The sequence below is a fragment of the Emys orbicularis genome, chromosome 7 (assembly GCF_028017835.1).
Source record: "Emys orbicularis isolate rEmyOrb1 chromosome 7, rEmyOrb1.hap1, whole genome shotgun sequence".
In the NCBI taxonomy this organism is placed as follows: Eukaryota; Metazoa; Chordata; order Testudines; family Emydidae; genus Emys; species Emys orbicularis.
The window spans coordinates 74,325,845-74,347,845 of NC_088689.1; the positions used below are offsets into that span (position 1 = coordinate 74,325,845).

Here is a 22,001-nt window from a genome sequence, read left to right on the forward strand (position 1 = left end):
GCGTGAGTGGGCGCACATGTGTGTGCGCATTGCATACATAACAGGTGTGAAAGTGTGGGGGGCAAGGGTGACAATGTGCATGCGAATGAGTGTGACATACAGGGACGAGAGAATGATAGTGGACCCACATAAATAGCCTTTGCCATTGTACGTTACATGTAGGCTTGGAAGGGTTCCGTTTTCACTGGTGAAGGTCTATGAACATTGATGTCACTGTACACGTGCAAACTGATGAAACAATATTTCCACTGATAACTGAAATTTACAGCGAGGCAAAGTAAGAAAAATGCTGCTTGAGAACTTCTTAGAGGTTAAGGCTATTTCCTTTGTATACTTTGACGTGATGTTGATGGTCATTAAATAATTATTATCTGCCCCCTCTCCCCAATTTTCTGCAACTGTGGAAATTTAAATAGATCAAAATTGGAAAAAATGCTTAAAAATAAACGATGTTATCCATTGAAATTATAAAAAAAAATAAAAGTTGAATTCTGCCAAGCCTAGTTACATGTCTCTATGGGCCAAATTCACCCTGGGCATCACTCCACTGACGTCAGTGGGGTTGCGACAGAGATGAACGTGGCCCGGTACATACATATGTTTACAGTCACACCACACGCCTATTTGTGTATAAGCCCCAGCATGTACAGCTGTACACGTGTGTATCTCTGTCTGGCTACCCCGTGTATGTGCATCAACAAAGGCCTGTGCATACCTGTGCATCTGCCTACATATGTACACCTAGGGGTGTATGTGTGGTGGGACTGTCCGAGTCAGACACTGACGCTGTGATAGGCTGACCATGGCTGTTGGCATACACTCCCAAGACTCAACCTTCTTCAGGCCAGCAAAGTCAGAGGCCCAGACCCTACCCACTGCCAGATACATCCTACCTGCCCCTCACTCCCCATCCTACCCCCTCCAGCTGCAAAGAATGAAGGGGGGCAGTACCCAGTGTCTTGCTGGTTTACATTAATGAGATACACACAGCGTAATCCGGCAAAGGATTCAGCTCTACAAAGGGAGGTAATAGCAGGCTGCCATGCACAGAGCAGCTCAGGTAATTGGTTTATCTGTCTAGAAGCAGTGGTAGCAATCTCTGCACAGACAGACTAGCAGTAAAGTCTCTTCCTTAAGGCTATTTCCTTTGTCTTTTCAATTGCTTGCACATCCATGTGAGATAGAGAGAGAGGGAGAGAGAGAGAGAGAGAGAGCTAGAGAGAGGGAGAAATGTTAATTTGTGAATTAATGGCTTTTCTCAGCGGAATTGTAAATTCAAATGTCACCTCGCACGGTGACACTGCGGCTGGGCTGCTGAAGAAGCAGCGTTCACATACCACCCCCCTAAACACACACACACTGCTGTGCACCTCCCCTCCCCAAAGGTAACTGCAGAGTGGAACATGCTACTTTTAATTCGCAATCACACCACAACAAAGCTATGCAACCAGGCTTGCTCTCCAACCCTCCTGGCCACAACCCGGACGGCTTGCCCGCTGCACCTCACCCCCCATTTCAAACATGTACAGCTCTAGTCCAAGACAACACATTATCTCACCCCACCCCCGACTAATCAAAGGATAGTTGTTTTTAAGGGAGGGCTTTAGAACGGGTGCTGCTGCAGCCTTCTCTTCTCCTGCAATAATCAGGTGAATTAATGACCCTGAAGTTAAAGTGAGCGCGGGTACTTGGACGCTGCATGGCATAGGGGAGAAAGCCTTCATTGTTTTTGAGCAGGAGGCGGGCAGTGAGGGAGATTCATGGATGGAGATTGAATATGCAATTTTCTTTCACCTTGCCAAGAGCTGCCCCTGGGCTGTGCCTGGCCTAAATTTTTTTTCCCTTTTGCCATCTCTGCCTTATCCGGCCCTCCCACCTCCCTTCCATTCTTTCCAGAAAATTACCTTCAAAATTGATTTCCACTTTTACAAACAAATATAATGGGAACATGAAAAAAAAAAAAAAAAAAAACTTGGGCTGTGATGAATTGTGGCTGTCAGGTGCTTCCAAGTTGCCTTTGTTTTTGTTTTATTGCCCAGTAGGTTCTTTGTTTTTCCAGCTGCTGGCAATAGTGCCCCTACCTGCCCCATCATCATGGTACATGACCTCCATCATGGTGATACCCCCGGTGTTATCATGGTGTTAACCCCATTACTCCTGATTCTCCACCCCGCCCATGGTATTGCTGCTCCGCATCACTGAGATGCTACCAGTCCCCATTACAGTGTACCCCAATGCTACCACCACGATACAACTGAGCCCCCATCATTGTGATACAGCCAATCCGAGTCACTAGGCTACCCTGATCCTCTAACACCACCAGTCCGAGTCACTAGGCTACCCTGATCCTCTAACACCACCAGTCCGAGTCACTAGGCTACCCTGATCCTCTAACACCACCAATCCGAGTCACTAGGCTACCCTGATCCTCTAACACCACCAGTCCGAGTCACTAGGCTACCCTGATCCTCTAACACCACCAATCCGAGTCACTAGGCTACCCTGATCCTCTAACACCACCAATCCGAGTCACTAGGCTACCCTGATCTTCTAACACCACCAATCCGAGTCACTAGGCTACCCTGATCCTCTAACACCACCAGTCCGAGTCACTAGGCTACCCTGATCCTCTAACACCACCAGTCCGAGTCACTAGGCTACCCTGATCCTCTAACACCACCAGTCCGAGTCACTAGGCTACCCTGATCCTCTAACACCACCAGTCCGAGTCACTAGGCTACCCTGATCCTCTAACACCACCAGTCCGAGTCACTAGGCTACCCTGATCCTCTAACACCACCAGTCCGAGTCACTAGGCTACCCTGATCCTCTAACACCACCAGTCCGAGTCACTAGGCTACCCTGATCCTCTAACACCACCAGTCCGAGTCACTAGGCTACCCTGATCCTCTAACACCACCAGTCCGAGTCACTAGGCTACCCTGATCCTCTAACACCACCAGTCCGAGTCACTAGGCTACCCTGATCCTCTAACACCACCAATCCGAGTCACTAGGCTACCCTGATCTTCTAACACCACCAATCCGAGTCACTAGGCTACCCTGATTCTCTAACCCCACGCTACAACAGATCCCCATCACTGTGATTTGGACCTGTCACTATGTAGCCTTGGATCCTATTGCCATGTTACACAGATCCAGGTTTGCTACTTTAGAGCTTCATCACTATGTTACTCCTGTTCTCCTTTGCCACGTCAAACTGACCTTCAGTGCTGTTACCCCGACTGTACTTTAATGTTACATCAAACTGGGGCATCGCCAGGTTATCCCACGTTCTCATTTGCCTCATTGCAACATAACCCCCGATCCCCACTGCCATGTTTCCCTGATGCCATCACAACTTCACCCTTGTGCCCCATCGCCATGTTACAACATCACCCCTGCACCCCATTGCCATGTTAGCCCCATGCCCCATCGCAGCCTCCCCCCTGTACCCCATTGCCATGTTATCACTGATCCTTGTCACATCACCACCCAGCGCCCCATTGCCATGTTACCCCAGTTCCCCATTGCCATGTTACTCCTGATCTCATTGCATCATCCTGCCACGCATTGCCATATAACCCCTGATCCCCAACACAACATCAGCCCCGCATTGCACTGCCATGTTACTGCTGAGCCTTGTCACAATATCACCCGGTGCCCCATTGCCATGCTACCCCCCATTTCCACCACTGCTCTCCCATCCCTCCTCACCTTCTTAGCCCTGACTCCAACCACCATGTTACCCCTGGCCCCCATCCCACTCAAAGTCCAGAATAGATTCAAACATCCACCTCTTTGCATGCAGACAGCACCAGTGTATACCTGGACTGCAACAGACAGAAAGACCCTGAGACCCCAAGAGACAGATGGCCAACAAGAGATCTGGGATGAAACACACACAGAGGACACACGAGGTGGACCCGGGAAGGTGCTTTTCTGAAGCATTGCAATGAGTTTTAGCTGTGTGATTCCCATTGGACATGTCAATGGGAACTCACCCTCAGAGACACAGACAGAGGAGGGGGTCTCCAGAGTTCTTCCACCATGGACACATGCAATCCCCTGTGTCCAGGTCTCCTGAGCTCTACCAACACAACTCCACAAGAGCCAGTTGCTACCCCCAGCTCCAGCTTTCTGTATACACAAGGCTGGAAGCGGTCTGAAAAATGGGGTGGGGGTCTGTTAGAATCCTGGAGCTGCAGCTGTGGTAAGATTGGGCTAAAGCCCCTCAGCAAGCTGGTTTGATTGTTAAATTTCTCTTTTTGCTGGGGCTGCAACCCCTTGCGCCCCCCTCGCCCCTTCAAACACTGTGTATACCTTGCAGCTCAGAGCAACAAAGAATGCCTGCCCTCTTTAGGGTAATAACTTCATGTGCGCAAGGCTCTGACAGCAACTTGTCAACCTGAACGCACATCCACTGATGTTAACACACAAATACACAACACGCACACAAATATGCACACAAATGCCCAACTCTTGCACAAGTACACCTATACCTAATATACACACAAATACACAACCCCCCAAACACATACAAGTACATAGCACCCACCCACATACATAAAAATATACACACAAGCACACCCCGTTCACAAAATATATATTCAGACAACACTAACATAAATCCAGATATACACAACAATGCACAATACTCACACAAATCTACAAAACACAAAACTACACAGCATTCACGCAAATACACTCAAAATATGCACACAGATACAGCATTCACAGAAATGTACAACATGCCTATACTCACAATGCACAGATTAACATGCACAGTGCTCACACAACATGCACAAAAATCCAAATACACAAGTGGCACTCTACCAAGGACAGATGTACAGACAAGTGGAAACCAGTCACACTAACACACACAAACATAACAAACAAATACACATATGTTCTTGCAGCTACAAATACAAATGCAGAGAGGTACACACACACACACACACACACACACACACACACACACACACACATCAGGACAGATCTGCTTGTCCTCAGTATTACTGATCCATGGCAAACTAAACAGCAACTCCAGCTTTGCATGTGTTCTGCCTAACCAGCCTTCTGTGATGCACTCTTTTAACTGTCTTACCTACAATTCTGCTCAGCAGCGGCACATCCATCACACACCTCCCCACCATCCCTAGCGCACGCGCGCACACACATACACACACACACACACACACTCAGGCTGGCTGTCTCTTTTGCTTACAGACAGACCTCATGCAATCACAACCCATATTTCTGGCACAGCCACGCTGGCACCTGCTAATTCTGCCCCTTTTCATCAGTGTTGTGCTGCTTTTATGCCTTGTTCTGCCATCACCTCTTCCTCCTCTCTTCTTCCATGCACGCTCTGCCCTCTCTGGCCAGCCTTCCGCAGTTCACTCAGAGAGGTGCGGGGCGACTGGCAGCTGTCGCTCATTTCTACATTCTAATCTCTTGCTGTTGGGAGTCTCACCAGCGTCAGGACGAGGGGGCTTCACAGACAACAAACTGCCTCTTGGAGCTACAACTTCATCTGGTGCATGAGGGAGCTGTTAACTACACTTGCCTGCATTGACACAGCCACACTGTAGGTTCAGCACAGACACTGCTGCCTACAGGGATACAACACGGCCATGGGCAGGCACAGCCACGCTGCCTGAAACAACACAATAATAGGGACGGGGATAAAATCACAGCACGAAACAACACAACCACACCTCACACACAACCAGATTAGCCAAAAGTGACACATCCAACACCCACCTGCGACAATAAGAACACATGGCTATCGCATGAGGCAACACAACTACACCCATCTGCAGTGCCACGAACACAACCATTCACCTGCAACAAAGCAATCATACAGAATAATGCAAACACCCCTCTGGGTTGACACGGAAGCACAGCATGAAACGACACCACCACACCACAGACAATGTTGCCAGGCTTCACCTGCAGTGACCCTGCACACTCAGTTGTCTTTAACACAACCACACACAAAGACACAAACTCATCCAACTGCACTCACACAAACACACGTCAGATGCAGCGATACAATCTCGTGGTGTGACACAAGCACATTGTTTGCAGCACCACATTTAAAAGCACAAAGGCATATCCCTGTAATGACACAAACACTCCCATTTTGCTGATACAACCACACTACTGATAATGGGATAATCACACTACAGACAACAACATAAATACGCTACCTGTAATGCCACAATCATGGAAGATGGAGCAACACAACTACACTTCCCAAAATAAACATGGTACAACATGATAACACTGACTGAAATGGCATCATCCCAGCACTGCAATAACACAACCACACTGCCTGCAGTATCACAACCAGATGGTACAACCCTACCACCTGCAATCAATGACCACATCTGTTGCAATGACACAGCCTCCTCAATGGAAGTGACACAACAATACTGCCTGCAGTGATGTACTGATGATGCCTACAATGGAACAACCTCACTGCCTGCAGTGACACAAACACGCCATCAGGAATGATTCAATCATGCCTCCTCAAACAACACAATCACTTCAGCTGCAATACTGCAAAATTGCAAGCAATGATGCAGCTATACCGTCCCACCAGCAGTAATGGTAGAGCCCCCCAACATGAGCACCGTGGCCATGCTGCCAGCAATGACACAATCAAATCACCTGCAATGACAACCATACCTCCGCTAGTGAGATAACCACGCTGCCTCGAACAATACTATTGTACCACACCGTCAATGACACAACCAGCTGCAGCAAGTCTTCTCAAGCACATCACAAGCACAGGCTGCTGCACACACATCACACCTGTCATCGTGCAAAAGTCTCCATCCTGATCTTCATGGCATGGGCCCAGGATATGTAAGAGCCCAGAGCTCCTGCATGGACATGGTGGTCGTCAATTCCACTCTTTTGACCCAGTGGAATTCTACAATAATGGTAAAGCTCATCTGTGCAGCGATTGCCAGTTCTGGACTGTGGACTGAACTCCCCCAGGAGCTAAGGGCCTGCCCAAACCTCCCTGCTTTCTGCTCTAAGAGCAAGGCACATATCTTCAAGAGGCCTTTGCTCACATAAACACGGAGCCATGTTAACGGGGGGGAGGGGCGGGAACAACCACCAAACTAACCAATACAACCAAACAAAACAAATCCTTTTCCAAAACCAAACCACTCCGCCACACCCATGATTCTTCCCCTGGGGAGAGGAAGAACCACATGTGACAGATTGAACACCACAATCATACCACATGCAATGACAGGACGCATCTTGAACATCACAATCACCCCTCCCTGCCGCAATGACAGGACGCACCTTGAACATCACAATCACCCTCCCACACCCGCCGCCGCAATGACAGGACGCACCTTGAACATCACAATCACGCCCCCCCACCCCCTGCCGCAATGACAGGATGCACCTTGAATATCACAATCGCCCCTCCCTGCCGCAATGACAGGACACACCTTGAACAACACAAACACACCAACTGCAATGACAGGATGCACCTTGAACACCACAATCACACACACCACCTGCAATGACACAACCCACCTTGAACAACAAAATTGCACCACCTGCAACGACCTAGCCACTCCACTTTGAACAACACAATTGCACCCCCTGCAATGACAGAACCACCCCGCCTGGAACAGCACAATTGCACCCCCTGCAATGACTCAGCCCTGTCTCCCTCACTTAGATGTATATCATTCCAATCATCCAAATGTCAGACTACAAAAGAGAAGGAAAACGCTGAACTGCATTCAGCCTCTCTCCTCCTGGGGATATCACACTGGAAGCACTCTGGGTATTATTGCCACTTAGACTAACAACCACCCGTCCACCTCCTCTCCCACAAAACCACTGCTGATATTAGTGCTGATAATGCTAACAGCCCTGTGGGTTTTATTACTGCTGATACTAATAATACTAGACACATTACGGCTGCTCCTGCCAATAACACGCCGCCGATATGATCCCTGCTAATGCTGACAGTACTTGTGGATAATATCGCTGCCATTGTCAGCACCGCAGATCTGATTGCTGTTATTGTCGCAGGCCAGTACAAATAAACACTGCCGTTGTTACGGTGGAGGAATTATCAACACTGGAACAGGAATCCAAAATGAGAATCCGGATCTATAAAAGAAATTTGCCCACGCCCTGCTCTCGAGAGAAAGAGCTGCCTTTAATCATGACGGTTTTCTAACGGTCACAGTGGTCTCGCCTATCATATGGAGCAAAAGTCCTCCTGGGAGCCTGAAGAGGCCAAGGGATGCAAGAGGGCACTGGGAATGGTGCTTTGATTATCCATTCATCCATCTCCTCCATATGCACCCACCCATCCATCCCCTTACATGCCCATCTAGCTCGTATATAATGCCCATCACCGTAGCAGGTGAGCAGCACTCATTTCTTTATTAGAATCGGTGGGTCTGAGCAGGGCCTCTCCGTTCTCTCATGTGCCCCTTCTGATCCTGTTGGAAGGAGGGAAGAGGAGGAGGGGAATAGCCAATCGCTCTTGCCACCTTTTCACTGGGGGCCTTCGTGTCCTCTCTCCCACGGCCGTGGTGCTGCCATACCCGGCTGGACCTGCTGTGCACAGAAGGGAGAGGAGCTCAGCCTAGGTCTGGGAGCACAGGAGTAAGAGCCAGGGATCTTACCATGGCTGTGATATGGGGACAAGGCTCTCTGTGGCCTCAAGCTGGTCCATTCCCCTCTCTGTGCCCAGTTCCTTGGGGACAGCTGGGTGGTAACAATGGATACATCTGCCCCATGGCATGGCCATGGGTGGCCCGGGTCAGCTGACTGCGTGGGCTCTGGGACCCTGCGAGTGGGGTGGGTTTCAGAGCCGGGGCTCCAGCCCGAGACCAAACGTCTACACTGGGATTTTATAGCCCCGCAGCCTGAGGCCAAGTCAGCTGGCCTGGGCTCTGAGACTCAGGTTTTTATTGCAGTGTAGACACCCCTCCTCCCGCCGCCCCACAACAGGGCTGAGGATTCACCTGTGAATGTCTACAAGGGGCTGAAATGACAAGAAGTGCTAAGTACTCGTCGGGGGACGACCCTGCAATCTCTATGCAGCCTTTAGGGACTGGCCCCTTCCCGACTCTGATTAACGGGCGCACAGCGTCCCTTCCCTATTCACTCTCCACCTAGCCCCCCCATCAATCCCCTGCAAGTCCTCCCCTGCGGGACACCTGGCTGCCAGCATCCCTTGCCGAGCCCACCTCACAGCCGTCTGGCTACCTCTGCCTGACTCGGGAGTTTGGCTACATCATCCTGACACATAATTATCTCCCCTCTTCTTAATCATCTGCACGCTGTCTAATGCAGGCACCAGCTGCCGCAAGGAGGAGCGGGAGGGGAGCCGGGGATAAGGATGGAGGCTCCTCTCTGCTCTCTTTCCCCTCCAAGCCGCCCCGCATGCTGCTAACGACGTTTTCAGAACCAGGGGCAGCCTGGCTAGTCCCCTCTGCTCTGACTGGGACTTCCGGAGAGAGCACTCCCATTTACCCCATAGATGGGAGAGGGGAATTAGTTCCCTGCCCCCTAGCATGGCTGGGACTGCAGATCTGCCTTCGGAGGCAAACTCTTGCTCTTTAAATGCAAAAAGCAAGCCCCAGCCAGGATCACTGGTACGGACATCATTCAGCACCCATGGAACACACGGGGAAGATGACTCCTTACAGTACAAAATACCAGCGGCTTGCCAACAATCACCCTCTCCAGTCTCCCATGCCTCCCAACCCTCCCATCCCACCTTGCAGCTAAGACAAATTAGAGCCTGCCAGGCTAGGAGAATACTGCCGGAGAACAAGAGAAAGGCACTGGCTGCAGACACACCACCTTGGGAGAGCTCCTGCCAGGAAAAGAGATCTGAAGCAGAGGGACCTCCAGTTAGTACTGTTGGTGGGTGGGGTATGATGCTGGGGTATCCTTGGGAGAGCAGGATCAAGACATATAAGGGCAGGTTCCTCTAAGGCACTGAACACACGCTGCAAGATGCAGCGGCCACTGGCAGCACTGAAAGCTGAGGGTGCTCAGAACCACACAGGGAACGGCCGATGACTCACCCAGCTCCTGACTGGAAGCAGGGACTGCAGAGAATCTCCTTTCCTTAATAAATCAAATCTGGGAAGAATCAGAGCAACCAGTAAAAGCTGCCCTGTATGTCTGGGTTTCAGATACTTTTTTTTTTTTTTTTTGGTACTTTCATTGTACTGCGCCAAACAGCTCAAATTCTTGGACTGAAATCTAGGGAATGGATCAGCCCGTCATAGGCAAAGCTCCTGGGATGTTTCTGAAGAGCAAAGTACTGATGCCAGATGATCTGGTTGGCATTATACCGAGTACTAAGGGATCCTGCCAAGAGCTAGATCACCGCAAAACTCCACTACAGGTGAAACTTATCAAATCTGGGTTTTCCTGACAATGCCAAACACAGCCGTGGTGTACCTAGAGGTTTGCAAATCTATAGTGGAACCTGGATTCACTTGAAATTAAGGTACCAGGTCAATTTATGCTTTAGGTGTAACCATGAAAACTACCGGAGGGTTTGCATTCCAGTAGCGATGGGTCAAAACCAAAACCCTGGATCCTAGCACTCCAAAACTTTGAGGCAGTAGTTCTCAACCTCTCCCTTAATGTCCTCCCCTTTCCATAGTGGGACTGTCCCAGGACCTCACTGCCATCAGTCTGGGGACTGGATCTGCATCTGGGTCCTGATCCAACTCCCAGTGGAATCAGCGGGAGTTTTCCCATTTGCTTTAATGGGGTCTGAATCTCTGCATTCCAAATGACGCAGTCCCTGGTTTTCACCAGTAACCAGGCAGGATGAGGCTGCCGGAGCTAAGTTTTGCTAGGGGTTACTGGGTTCATTTGAACCTGAAACTCAAAGTGAAACTCAGGAGTGCGTGAACCCTATGAGAACCGAAGCCATGCAAGTAGCTGGCACAACCCCCCATACAGCTCTTCTGCTGCAATATAGCCTCCACCTCCCCCTAACCCACCAGATAACACAGGCTCCCTGCCATTAACTTACCCCCATTTGGACTGGGGGTTGCAGGCAAGTCAGCCTCCTACTGCTAGGAGGCGCCATCCACACAACAGACAAGAGTGGGAAGTGACAGATTAAGGCAGTGGTTCTCAATCAGGGATACGCGTATCCCTGGGGGTCTGCGGAGGTCTTCCATGGGGTACATCAACTCATCTAGATATTTGCCTAGTTTTACAACAGGCTACATAGAAAGCACTAGCAAAGTCAGTACAAACTGAAATTTCATACAGACAACAACTTGTTTATACTGCTCTATCTACTATACCAGTATTTCTCCACCTGGGGGTGTCAACGCGGGGTTATGGGATGGGTTTAGAGGAGTCTCAAGTGCAGGGCCAGCATTAGGGAGTGGCAAGCAGGGGCCCCACGAAGCTAAGATACATGCCAAAGCCTGAGCCCGCTGCCCAGGGCTGAAATCAGACTCCTGATGGGGTACAGTAGTCTGGAAAGGTTGAGAACCACTCAATGAAGGCAGGATTGAACGGGTCAAACAACTCAGGCCTCACACTCTGAACAGCCCCTCCCCAATTTTGAGTGCATCCAAATACAAGAACAGATTTAAGGCAACAAGTATGCAAGCCTTATGCCCCTCCACCCCCACGAATGCTGAGACTCCACTCCCACTCCTTACACTGCCCACCTGGAAACACGCCAGCGGGTGGGCTTGGCTCTACAGCTTTTTGCTCATTCCAAGATCTATTTAGCCATTCTTCCACCCCGGTGTGGGAAGGGGGGAGGGGGAAAAGAAGGAACAATCTTAATCCCTAATTTCTGTGGGTTTGGGGGTGGGGGTTAGATACCACCCCCAGGGCCAAATACTTAGTAGGTCTCCTGTACTGTGCAAGCAAGTCTGTTTGGTGCTGTGAAGGAGGCCAGATGAAACCGGGGCCCTTAATGTCACTGTAAATAAGTGGCTGATGGCAGGTCGTAGGGAAAGGGCTGCTAGCAACGAGAGCCTGAGAGTCACATTTCCTCCCACCCCGCTGCAGGTGCTGAGCTGAGATGGCGTCAGGTTAGGAAGCGAGTGAGTCAGAATGACCTGGTTTCCTCGCAGTTCAAAGCCCGGGCACCTGCTGGCACCTGGGGAGTTGGGTTCCAGCCCTTTCCAGTGGAGAATGGGCTTGGGATCAGCTCCAGGAATGGAAGCGGCTGCTCAGCCCGCTGAGCAGATGTCTGGAGAATGTAGCCTGTCACGAAAGGCCTCGGAAGAAGAACATTCCAAGCCAGCAGGGCGGTGCGAGAAATCAGCCGCTGCTGCTAAAACTGATCTAGCCCCGGAGCAGCTGCAAGGCCTGGTTTGAAATTGGAGCCTGTGCATGGGGACAAAGAATATAAAAGGGGAGGATGAGCCTCTCCCCTCCCCCTACCTTCATCACGTTTCCTCTTCTCGCCATTCGACCGAGGAATGCCCAGGATCCCGTTAATGGAGTAAGAACCCACTGGATCATTGGAGGCACTGGAGACGGGAGGGGATGCTGTACTGGGAACTGGACAAAAGGAAAAGGGAAAAGGGCCATGAGGAGAGCAGCACAGCACTCAGGGAGCACCCAGCCGAAAGCTACCCCTTCCCGCGCTCTCCTAGGAAAGCCTCTGGCACCAAACAGACCCCAGTTCGTGTCAGCGAAGGAGCCATAGACTGATATTCCATAGACTGACAACGCCTCTTGCTGCCTCTCAGTCTTGCCACATATCTCACCATACAGCAGCTCCACAGACCCCAGTGCATACCACCAAGCAGCTACAACCTGCCAGTAGATCCCAGTCTAGAGCAACAGCTCCCCAGTGCCTTCCACTGGAGTCCCATGCAAGGTCTGCATGTGCCACGCAAGCTAATGACTGCCCAGTTTGTCCAGGTTCAGCCAAGCGCCTCCCAGGAAAGCCTAGTGTAGAGCGTTCTCTCCCAGTTTGCCCCATTCAAGAGGTACCTGTCACATGATATCCCAGACATCCTCCCAGTACAACCTCCCCTCCAGGATACAGCCCAGCACAGGTGCACAGCATTTCAGTGCATCTCAGTACAAGCCAACGCCTTCTACAATCTCCCAGTGCAGATCAAGAGCTCACAGTATGTATCCCGGTACAGATTAACACCATTGTGGTGCATCCCAGTACAGACCATCTCCCAGTATAGGCTAGAAGTCTCCCACTACAACCTAGTCATGGCCATCATCTCTCAACAGTTTCCAGTGTAGCCCAGTATCAGCTCAGAAAACTCATTCAGAAGAAAGAAAGAAAGTGCAGGTGTGCAGGGTAGTACAATGCGTTCCAGGAGGCTTGCCATCACTTCCCAGTCCATCCCTGTATGCATCCTAGCAATTAGCAGCACAGCCCAGATATACATCGGTGCTCCCCTGTGCAACCTCCCCTGCACACCTCTGCCCCCCCCCGAACATTGTACTCATGTGATCAACACCTCTCTGTGCAATAGGAGCCTTCCAGTACAGTACAGACTCTGCCAGCCCCATCTAGTACAGACCAGTACTTCCCAGTACAGCCCAATATGGTGTCACACTTCCAGTGACAGTACCCACAAACACCATTCCATAGAGGCCAATGCATTCTACTACATTGCAGGACACATCACTTTTCTTCCAGTACAGAACAGAACCCACCAGCCCCATCCAGTATAGACCAGCACTTCCCAGGAGATCCCCGTACAGTGCTTGATTTCCAGGAACAAAACACCCACAATCGCCTCCCTAGATAGGCCATCACATTTCACAGCTTCCCAGCATACAGCACTGTTCTTCCAGCACAGATTAGTAACCCCACCCTGTACCAGCAGGAGCAGAACATACACACAAGACCACAGAGCCAACAGTAAAAAATGCCTTATACGCCCTTAGCACAGAGTCTGTAACACTATAGACTAGCAAACTCTCTGTAGACGTTATTACAGGCTCAGAATCCTGCGCACACCATAGTCAAACCATCTCCCATTAACGTCTCAGTGAAATACATCCCGGCACTGCTGGACTCAGTGGCCAGCTCTCGGAAATGTCTTTTCCTGCTACAGGCGTATCCTTGTCCCTGAGAAACGGGCTCATTCCAGGGAGGGGAGAGATGGATAAACAGAGAGGGGGAGGTGAAAGAAGAGGAAGAGTGTGAAGGAGGCAGGAAAAGGGAAGCACAGGGAGAAATGTGCTTGGACACTCTGGTGATGGACACTTTATATACAGGGAGGGAAAGGAGAGAGAGGAAAGACAAAAGGAGGTAGAAGGATAAAGAGTGACTCAATATGAGATTCCAACCCCGTCTACATGCTGAGTCGCATTCTGACTTGGACGTAACCCACTGACCCCATTGGAGTTAGGCCAGCAGAGAATTTTACCCTCTGCCTTTAGCTGCGCTGTTTAGTGCCTCTCTCTTGCTAGTCTGCCCTAGTGTCCGTCTTGCTTCACTCCCCCAACCTCATCCTTATTCCCTTGTGTCTAGATCCAACGGCCCCATCCCTCATTGTGCCAGCCCCTCCACTGCCTTCTTACCAATAGTGTGTCCAGGTGCAGTCACTCCTGTCCCAGTCCCATCTGGTGTCGGATGGAAAGGCTGCTGAACTTTGGTTCTGATAATCCTGTAAAAGAGTGAAACTGGGTCAGAACTCAGTTCCTTCCACAGCTCCTCCAGCCCCTCAGAGCCCATCAAATTCTGGCACTGCCCTCACCAACCCCAGCTGCCAAACCAGGAGGCCTGATCTGCTGTCAATGCGCAGCACAGCAGAAAATAACCCTGTGCAATGGCTTCTTCTGACTCAGCATGGCCACAACATGGTCATGGGGGTTTCGCCAGCCATGTCAATGAGAGTCCCTCTGAGTCCTTCTCTGATGGGAGTTTTCACTGCAAAGCTAACACAGCTCAGAACGATCACCGGGAATAGCAGCCTGTCCCATGTGTCAGCAGCTAGGTTATCATTGACATACTGGCTGTTCAGGACCATTATTCCTGGTGATGCTGGGAGAGGTTGGACGAACCCAGCTCAGTTGCCAGACTTTGGCAGCCTTAGCAACTCGCAGAATCACTGTGTAATGTGTGAGTGGTGCAGATCTGATCTGTAGTGTGACTGAGAGGGAAATACGTGTGAAGGGTGACAGGGCCCAAGGACCTAGATTCATAGAGTTAAAGGGCAGAAGGAACCATTAAATCATCTAGTCTGACCTCCTGTATGTCATAGATCATAGAATTTCACCCACTTTCCCCTGTATTGAACCCAATAATGTGTGTAATTATGACCCATCTGGGTGTCAACCAGTAGCGTAGCTAGGGAGGGAGCGGGGGAGCAGCCGCTCCCCCACTGAGCACAAGTGGCGCCTTGTCAATTTTTTGGCGCCTTTTTACTCACCCGGGGGAGCGATAAAAAAAAAAAGGCGCCACCCACTGCGGCGCTTTTATTTTACTCACCCGGCGGCGCTCCGGGTCTTCAGCGGCATTTTGGCGGCAGGACCTTCAGTGCCGCCGAAGACACCCGGAGCGAGTGAAGGGCCCGCCGCCGAATACCCAGAGCGCTGCCGGGTGAGTAAATGCGCCGCAGCGGGTGGCGCCTTTTTTTTTTATTGCTCCCCCTGTTCCCTCCACCTGGCTACGCCACTGGTGTCAACATCATGCTACATGATCAAGAAGCTCTCACCCAAGAGAGCAAGAGACTGGAAATACAAAGCACTTTGTTTTTTTAAAGAAAGTAAAGCACTTATTAACCGATTAAGCATTACCAAGGACTTTTCCCTGGATAAGTGAGCAACTGGGGGCACAGGGTAGCCGAAGGAACTGACAGTGGGACATAGATCATAAGCAAAGACAAAGCTTCCACAAGCGTGCGGCTTCGGCATTTATCGGGCAGTGAATTAACATAACTCAGAAGCATAGAGAAGGTGTGTTGGGGAATGTGACACAGCAGAGGAGACATCCCAGCATGAAGATGGAAAGTTAAAGCTCAGTTTATGTTCCTGTCCTTGTTACATTAAGTTTTTTGCTGCTAGGTCACTGGTTCAAATCCAGCTGAGGTCAGTGATGAAAGAAAATCATTACCTCCTGATGGCTGCTGGTGAAAAGGGCTGGAGAGGTCCCTAGCCTGTGCTGATGGGCAAGTGTTTGCAACCCAAGCACCACCTTCACTAATAGTCCTCTTGCTGGCGAGCTCAGCAAAGCCACCAAGAATTGGAGAGGCCATGAAGGCCGAATCCCCCTCAGACCCTAAATGGGGTCCCTCCAGGTCAGGGCTGAGGCATGGGGTGGAGGGGCCGCACGAGGGCTGCCCATGCTGTTCAGGGATTGGTTTCCAGGACTGTCAATCCTGTATTAAATTCACTTTAAGCTCTGTCCTAAAGTCCCTCCTAAAAGAGAAAGCAAATAACTGAAGGTGCCTGACATCCTCCCCTGCTCCACCTAAGGTGGGAGGCAGATACACTGCAGAGCTCTTTCTACAGAACAAGCTGGCCAGACTTCAAAGAGAAAAGGCATGTTCTGCGGCCCAGCATGGCAGGGCAGTACAGGGCTTGGGGGAGGCCGGGCCAGGGCCAGGGCCAGGATAGCATAGGTATGGCTGGGATTCTGGGGGCTGTTCCCAGGCCAGAGAACAGTATTGTAGGGCTGAGCACCTCAGAAGCATCAGGATGTTCAGGCGTTGCAGGTGATGGAGCCTGAAGTGTGCTGGAAGAGCAAGTGTTGCAGAGGATGGTGCCTGGAAAGTATGTAGAGGCAGGTAATGTAAAGGTTTGTATCTGAAGAAGCCCAGCTGGCATAGCTCCACTCATGTCAATGGATCTGTGCTGATTTACACCAATTGAGGATCTGGTCAGGAGGTATTTGAGAGCCTTGTACATATGGGGCCAGATCCTGGAGCTATGCTGATTTACACCAGCTGAGGAGCTCACCTAAGAAGTCCATGAAGGGGCAGGTATTGTAATTTCTTTCTTTCCCCCTTCTCCCCCATTCCCTTGAAGCACCCTGAAGTGCCACTGTGCTTGTGTGAGTGTATTGATTCAGCCCAGCCCAGAGAGAGCAGAAAGTGGGGCTGGGGTGCAGGCACAGGGATGGAAATAGAAAGCTATAAATTATTTGTGACAGGAAAGCAATAGTGCCAGAGAGCTGAGCACAAGTCCCGTGTCACTATTAGATTCCTTTTAGCCTGATGACACTGTAAAAGAGGTTAAGTGTCTGATGGAATCGTACACCTAGGGGGCAGGGGCAGGCTGGGAGCAGAACAAGCCACACAGAGCGGGTATATCAATTCTCCAGGCCAATAATATTCCTCTCATTGATCGCAACACAAAGTTCAAAAAATCTCATTACAGCCAGGCAGACTTGGAACTTTTTAAAAAAATCAATAGAGTGATATAATGTATGTATGCTTAGTATAAATGTATCTATTCATCTATCCATCCATCCAAATTCTGCCCAAGGGGGGGTCTGAGTTAACCTACACATTATACTATGTTACGTTGTATTGTACTATATTGAAATGCGCGAGTTAGAAGAATTCCCTGCAGCCTTAGAGGACATACTGTAAAAAGTCCTATTAGCAGGGAGATGACATCAGACATCCCCATTCATACTTTGAGATGACCTCATACTATACTAAGTTATTCTGTGCTGAAATGAACAGATGAAGACAATTCTTTTTGAGTCTTACCCTAAATACAGTTAGAAGAGCATTGAAGTGACATCAGAGGCCCTTATTTGTACTAAGATGACCTGAGATGCTTCCATTCACAGAGATGCCAGCAGGACTTTTTTGAAGTGAGAAATATAAACAAATTAAATGTAAAACGGAAATATCCTGGCCTGCTGTTATAAGATATAGCCCCTCTGATTTGAGGGCAGCTGCTCTCACAAGCTCTGTTCACCAACTCTTGGTATTACATGGTTGGTTTTCTATTCAGTTTGATTCCCAAGACTTTCACCTTGCTCTAGAGAGTCTTGATGAAAGCTGGGTGGAGGGGAAGAGCGGATGAGGTTGAGGTGGCATTTAACATACCAGTGAATAGCTCTGATCTCATAGGGTGGGATGCTGTTCTACAGGGAAATTTATCTCCCTCCCTCACCACCATATTACCTGGGCACCTCACAACATTAGCATATTTAACCTCACAGCACCCCTGGAAGGCAGGGAAGCTATAGCCCCATTCTCAGAGGGGGAAGTGAGACACAGACAGACAAAGTGATTTATCCACAATCACACAGAACCAATGGCAGAGCTCGGAATTGAACCCAGGTCTCCAGAGAACTACGCCTTGCCCGCCCTACCACACCAACCTTTGTAGGTTGGTTGGACATGTGGTATTTGCGTCACTCTCTGGGAGGTTTTAGTGAATTCAGCACAGTGAAGGTTCTGGATTGACAGTCCAGGGGCCAAAAGGCCTCCTTATCCACAGAACAGGAGTAAAAGCCATGCAAGATTCCCCGCTATGTCCCACCAACCCACGCAGGGGGGAGAAGGGAAGCTCAGTCTCCATATCCACCCACACCTTGGACTTTCCACTGGGAATGCCATTACAAGGTTGCCAAGTAGGGCCAATTGGGATGGTGGTTGCTGAGATGTGTCCATTAGGAACTGGATCTAGACTCACCAGCAGGTGGTAATTTTTGGTCACTACCAACCAGGACCAGAATTCAGTCAGTGACCTGAAGGTGACAGGCTCTGTAGAAAATATTCCTGTCTCAAGAATGAAGCTGGTTTTGTGTCACAGGCTCACAAGGAAGTGGGTAGAAGTACTGAGGCTGTGTTTCTGCAACCCACTAATAAATCTGATCAAAGTAATTCTTAGAGAGATAAGATGGGTGAGGTAATATCTTTTATTGGCCCAACTTCTATTGGTAAGAGAGACAAACTTTCAAGCTGACACAGCGCTGAAGGACCTGGAGAAGAGCTCTGTGTCAGCTCCAAAGCTTGTCTCTCTCACTAACAGAAGTTGGGCCAATAAAAGCTATTACCTCACCCACCTGTCTCGCTAATATCCTGGGACCAACACAGCTATAACAAGGCTACATACATAATAATTATTGGCATACAAGGGATAAACCCAGTGGAGTCTCAGAATGGAAGACATTTCCTATGGCTAAAAACAGCCTGGCACCCTAAAAGAACCCTCATGTTGCAATCATGAATGACACTGTTGGAAAAGAAAGAATGGAGCTTTTGGGTGGGTTTGACTGTAACTCTAACTTGGAATTTAGAATGTGGCCATTCCATTACCTTGCAGTCTATCTGTGGATGGAGCTAAATAGTCACACTAACAACTAGAGCTGGGTGAATAAGTGATTTTTTTCCAGTTTTCTGCCAGTTCTGAAAAAATCAGGAGGAAAATATCATCTCGGGTTGAATGATTTTTTTTTCATAATTTTCAGTGAATTTGAAAAGTGTTGAAAATGTTTTGTTTTGATTTGGAGCATTTTTTAACATTTTTGATTGTTCCTTTAATAAAATTGAAATACACTTGAAAACAAAAAGTTGTCTTGAACCAAAACATTGACACGTTCCATTTAGAAAACATCATAAAGAAATGTTTCCTTTTTTCACTTTTTTGGGGGGGAGGGGGAACACAAATTCACAAAATGTTTTTGTGTTGTCAAATGTTTTTTGTACGAAAAATTTTGCCCAGCCCTACTAACAACTACTTCTGTCACTTTAAGAGGTAAAGTGAGCCCACTGTGAACAAGAACACCTGAAGCATGTTCCCCAGGCAAACAGCAGATGAAAGCTGAACAGAGTTGACCCAATCCTGGCCATTGCAGCAACCCACACAGCATAACAATGCAACCCTCAAACACCAGGGTTTTCCTGAACTTTGAAACTTCTTCCACATGTGATCCCTAGGTGGCCCTGAAACCTCGGCCTTCTGGATTACTGCTATGGGAGAGCAGAAGTCCAATTCACCTCCTGCTGCTGCTGCTGCTGCCTCATTGTCATTCCCTAGCCAAAAAGTTGAAAATAGATATGCTTTTGACCTTCTTGCGCAACTACTTCCTGAGTCCTTCTCAAATGCGGAGAAGCCACGATTCTCAACAACTCAAATCAGTGGTTGTCACCCAGCCAATGCAGTAAACTTCCTTGCAGTACATGTGAATCCTTTCAAAGCTCTTTCATCTAGACAATGTCTCACTGGGGTAGATCCATCCCTGGTTTCACCCCCTCATACTCAGTGGCTGATGTAATAGCATTTGTGTTTAACTAAGGGCAAACTGGCTACCAGTGCATGGGCAAATTGGTAGTTATTGTAAATTCCCATTTTCATTTTCCAATGGGAGACTTTTGCACAAGCAGCGAGTGTGCAAATCGCACAGATGCAACTTTGACACTAATCTTTGAAAACACGGCTCCTTCGAGTTTAGTAGAATATGCAGAAGATTTAATATATAAGCTTCTGAAGCTTCAAATTGTGGGACATTTAAAGACATTTGATGGCAATAAAGAAACAAATTCATTTTGCCAACTGAGTTTAATATGCGATATTATGTTAAGTAATGGTATATTATATCATTACAGGACATGACATCACACTGTGAAATAGTGTCTCTTTTAGGAACCTGTGAGTTATTGTAGTTGGTTCCTGGTATCACCCTCATAGTTAATATTGCAAAACAGTTTCCACTGAAACCAACCCCATTTTCAAATGCTCATAACTTCCTGAAACATTCATCGTTTGGACTGAAATTTTCCATGTGTGGCCTCTGCCCAAGGGTGATTATTTTTGGAAAGTTTAAGTTTAAAGTTTAGGTTAAATTTATTTTTGGAAAGTCCCTTCAGCTAATTTTGAGTTCAGAGAGTTACAAAAATTCACCTTTCCTGTTATTAAACATAAATCTGCTAAGGACACTTATCTGATTGAGGCTTCACAACAAAAATGAAGTATAAAATGTGAAGTTTAGCAGCATGGACATAATCCTCACTCAAGTATAGCAGTCATGCTTAGCCTGCAGAGCATTTTTTCCCCTGATAAACAAGTGATTGAAAAATTCCTTCTGTTCAGTGAGAATCCAAGATTGTGATCAACTGTAAGAAAGGTCCTACCCCGTTTTGTGACATCATTACATGTTCTCACTTCCCAGCCTGATAGGCCCTGGGACTTCTATCTTACTGCCGCTTGGGATGGTTTGTGAAAGGAAATGGGTAAGTGCCTCAGTGGAAAACACACACCCTGTCAAATCTCACCAGAAACTGACACAGCGTTGGCCACAGGAGAAAATTGTGGAGTCTAGAATTTCAGGGTTTCTGCAGCTTGTGCCACATTCTACAGTATTCTTCAGAATCTTTTTCATTACAGAACTGAAGGTCAATGTTTTCAAAGTTGGATGCCAAAAGCTAGGCGCCTACATTCATGTAAAAGCAGCAAAGAGTCCTGTGGCACCTTATAGACTAACAGACGTATTGGAACATGAGCTTTCGTGGGTGAATACCCACTTCGTCAGATGTATTCACCCACGAAAGTTCATGCTCCAATACGTCTGTTAGTCTATAAGGTGCCACAGGACTCTTTGCTGCTTTTACAGATCCAGACTAACACGGCTACCCCTCTGATACATTCATGTAGGCATTTAAATAAATAGCCTGACTTACAGCAGCAGTGAGCACCCACCGCTCCCATTTACTTGCATGGAAAGTAAAGACACTCAGCAGCTTATTAATTTACTTATTTAGGCACTCAACTATGGATTATTAGTATTATTTATTTTAAACAAGGACTTGAGAGGCCAGTGCTTTGCACCTTGCATAAACTGAGGCCTAAGTAAGTAATTTACTAGGCTATTTATATTCTAAAATCCGCACGCCATGCACTGTGGTCATGTTACATCACCGTAGCTCTCACACGTCCTGCCTTTAAGTGATTTAAAATGGATGAACAAACACATTCTCCCTCCCCCATTTATTACCAGGGTGGGTGTAACAGTATTGTGTGTGTACGACACAGCGCACAGCAGACTGAGCCATCGCCATC

The 22,001-nt window shown here is 48.6% G+C and overlaps 1 protein-coding gene across 4 annotated transcripts in view; it reads right to left on the reverse strand.

The window, feature by feature from the left end:
* PAX2 (paired box 2) overlaps window positions 1–22,001 on the reverse strand; it is a 97,621-nt gene that overhangs the window by 42,744 nt on the left and 32,876 nt on the right. For 2 of the 4 annotated variants that reach the window (XM_065407228.1, XM_065407229.1), the window contains exons 4-6: window positions 14,562–14,647; window positions 12,444–12,563; window positions 3,749–3,832 (exon numbers count right to left, since the gene is read on the reverse strand). In XM_065407228.1, the coding sequence (XP_065263300.1) occupies window positions 3,749–3,832; window positions 12,444–12,563; window positions 14,562–14,647 (290 nt within the window). The remainder of the gene's footprint in view (window positions 1–3,748; window positions 3,833–12,443; window positions 12,564–14,561; window positions 14,648–22,001) is intronic. The other 2 variants (XM_065407230.1, XM_065407231.1) reach the window with 1 other exon arrangement.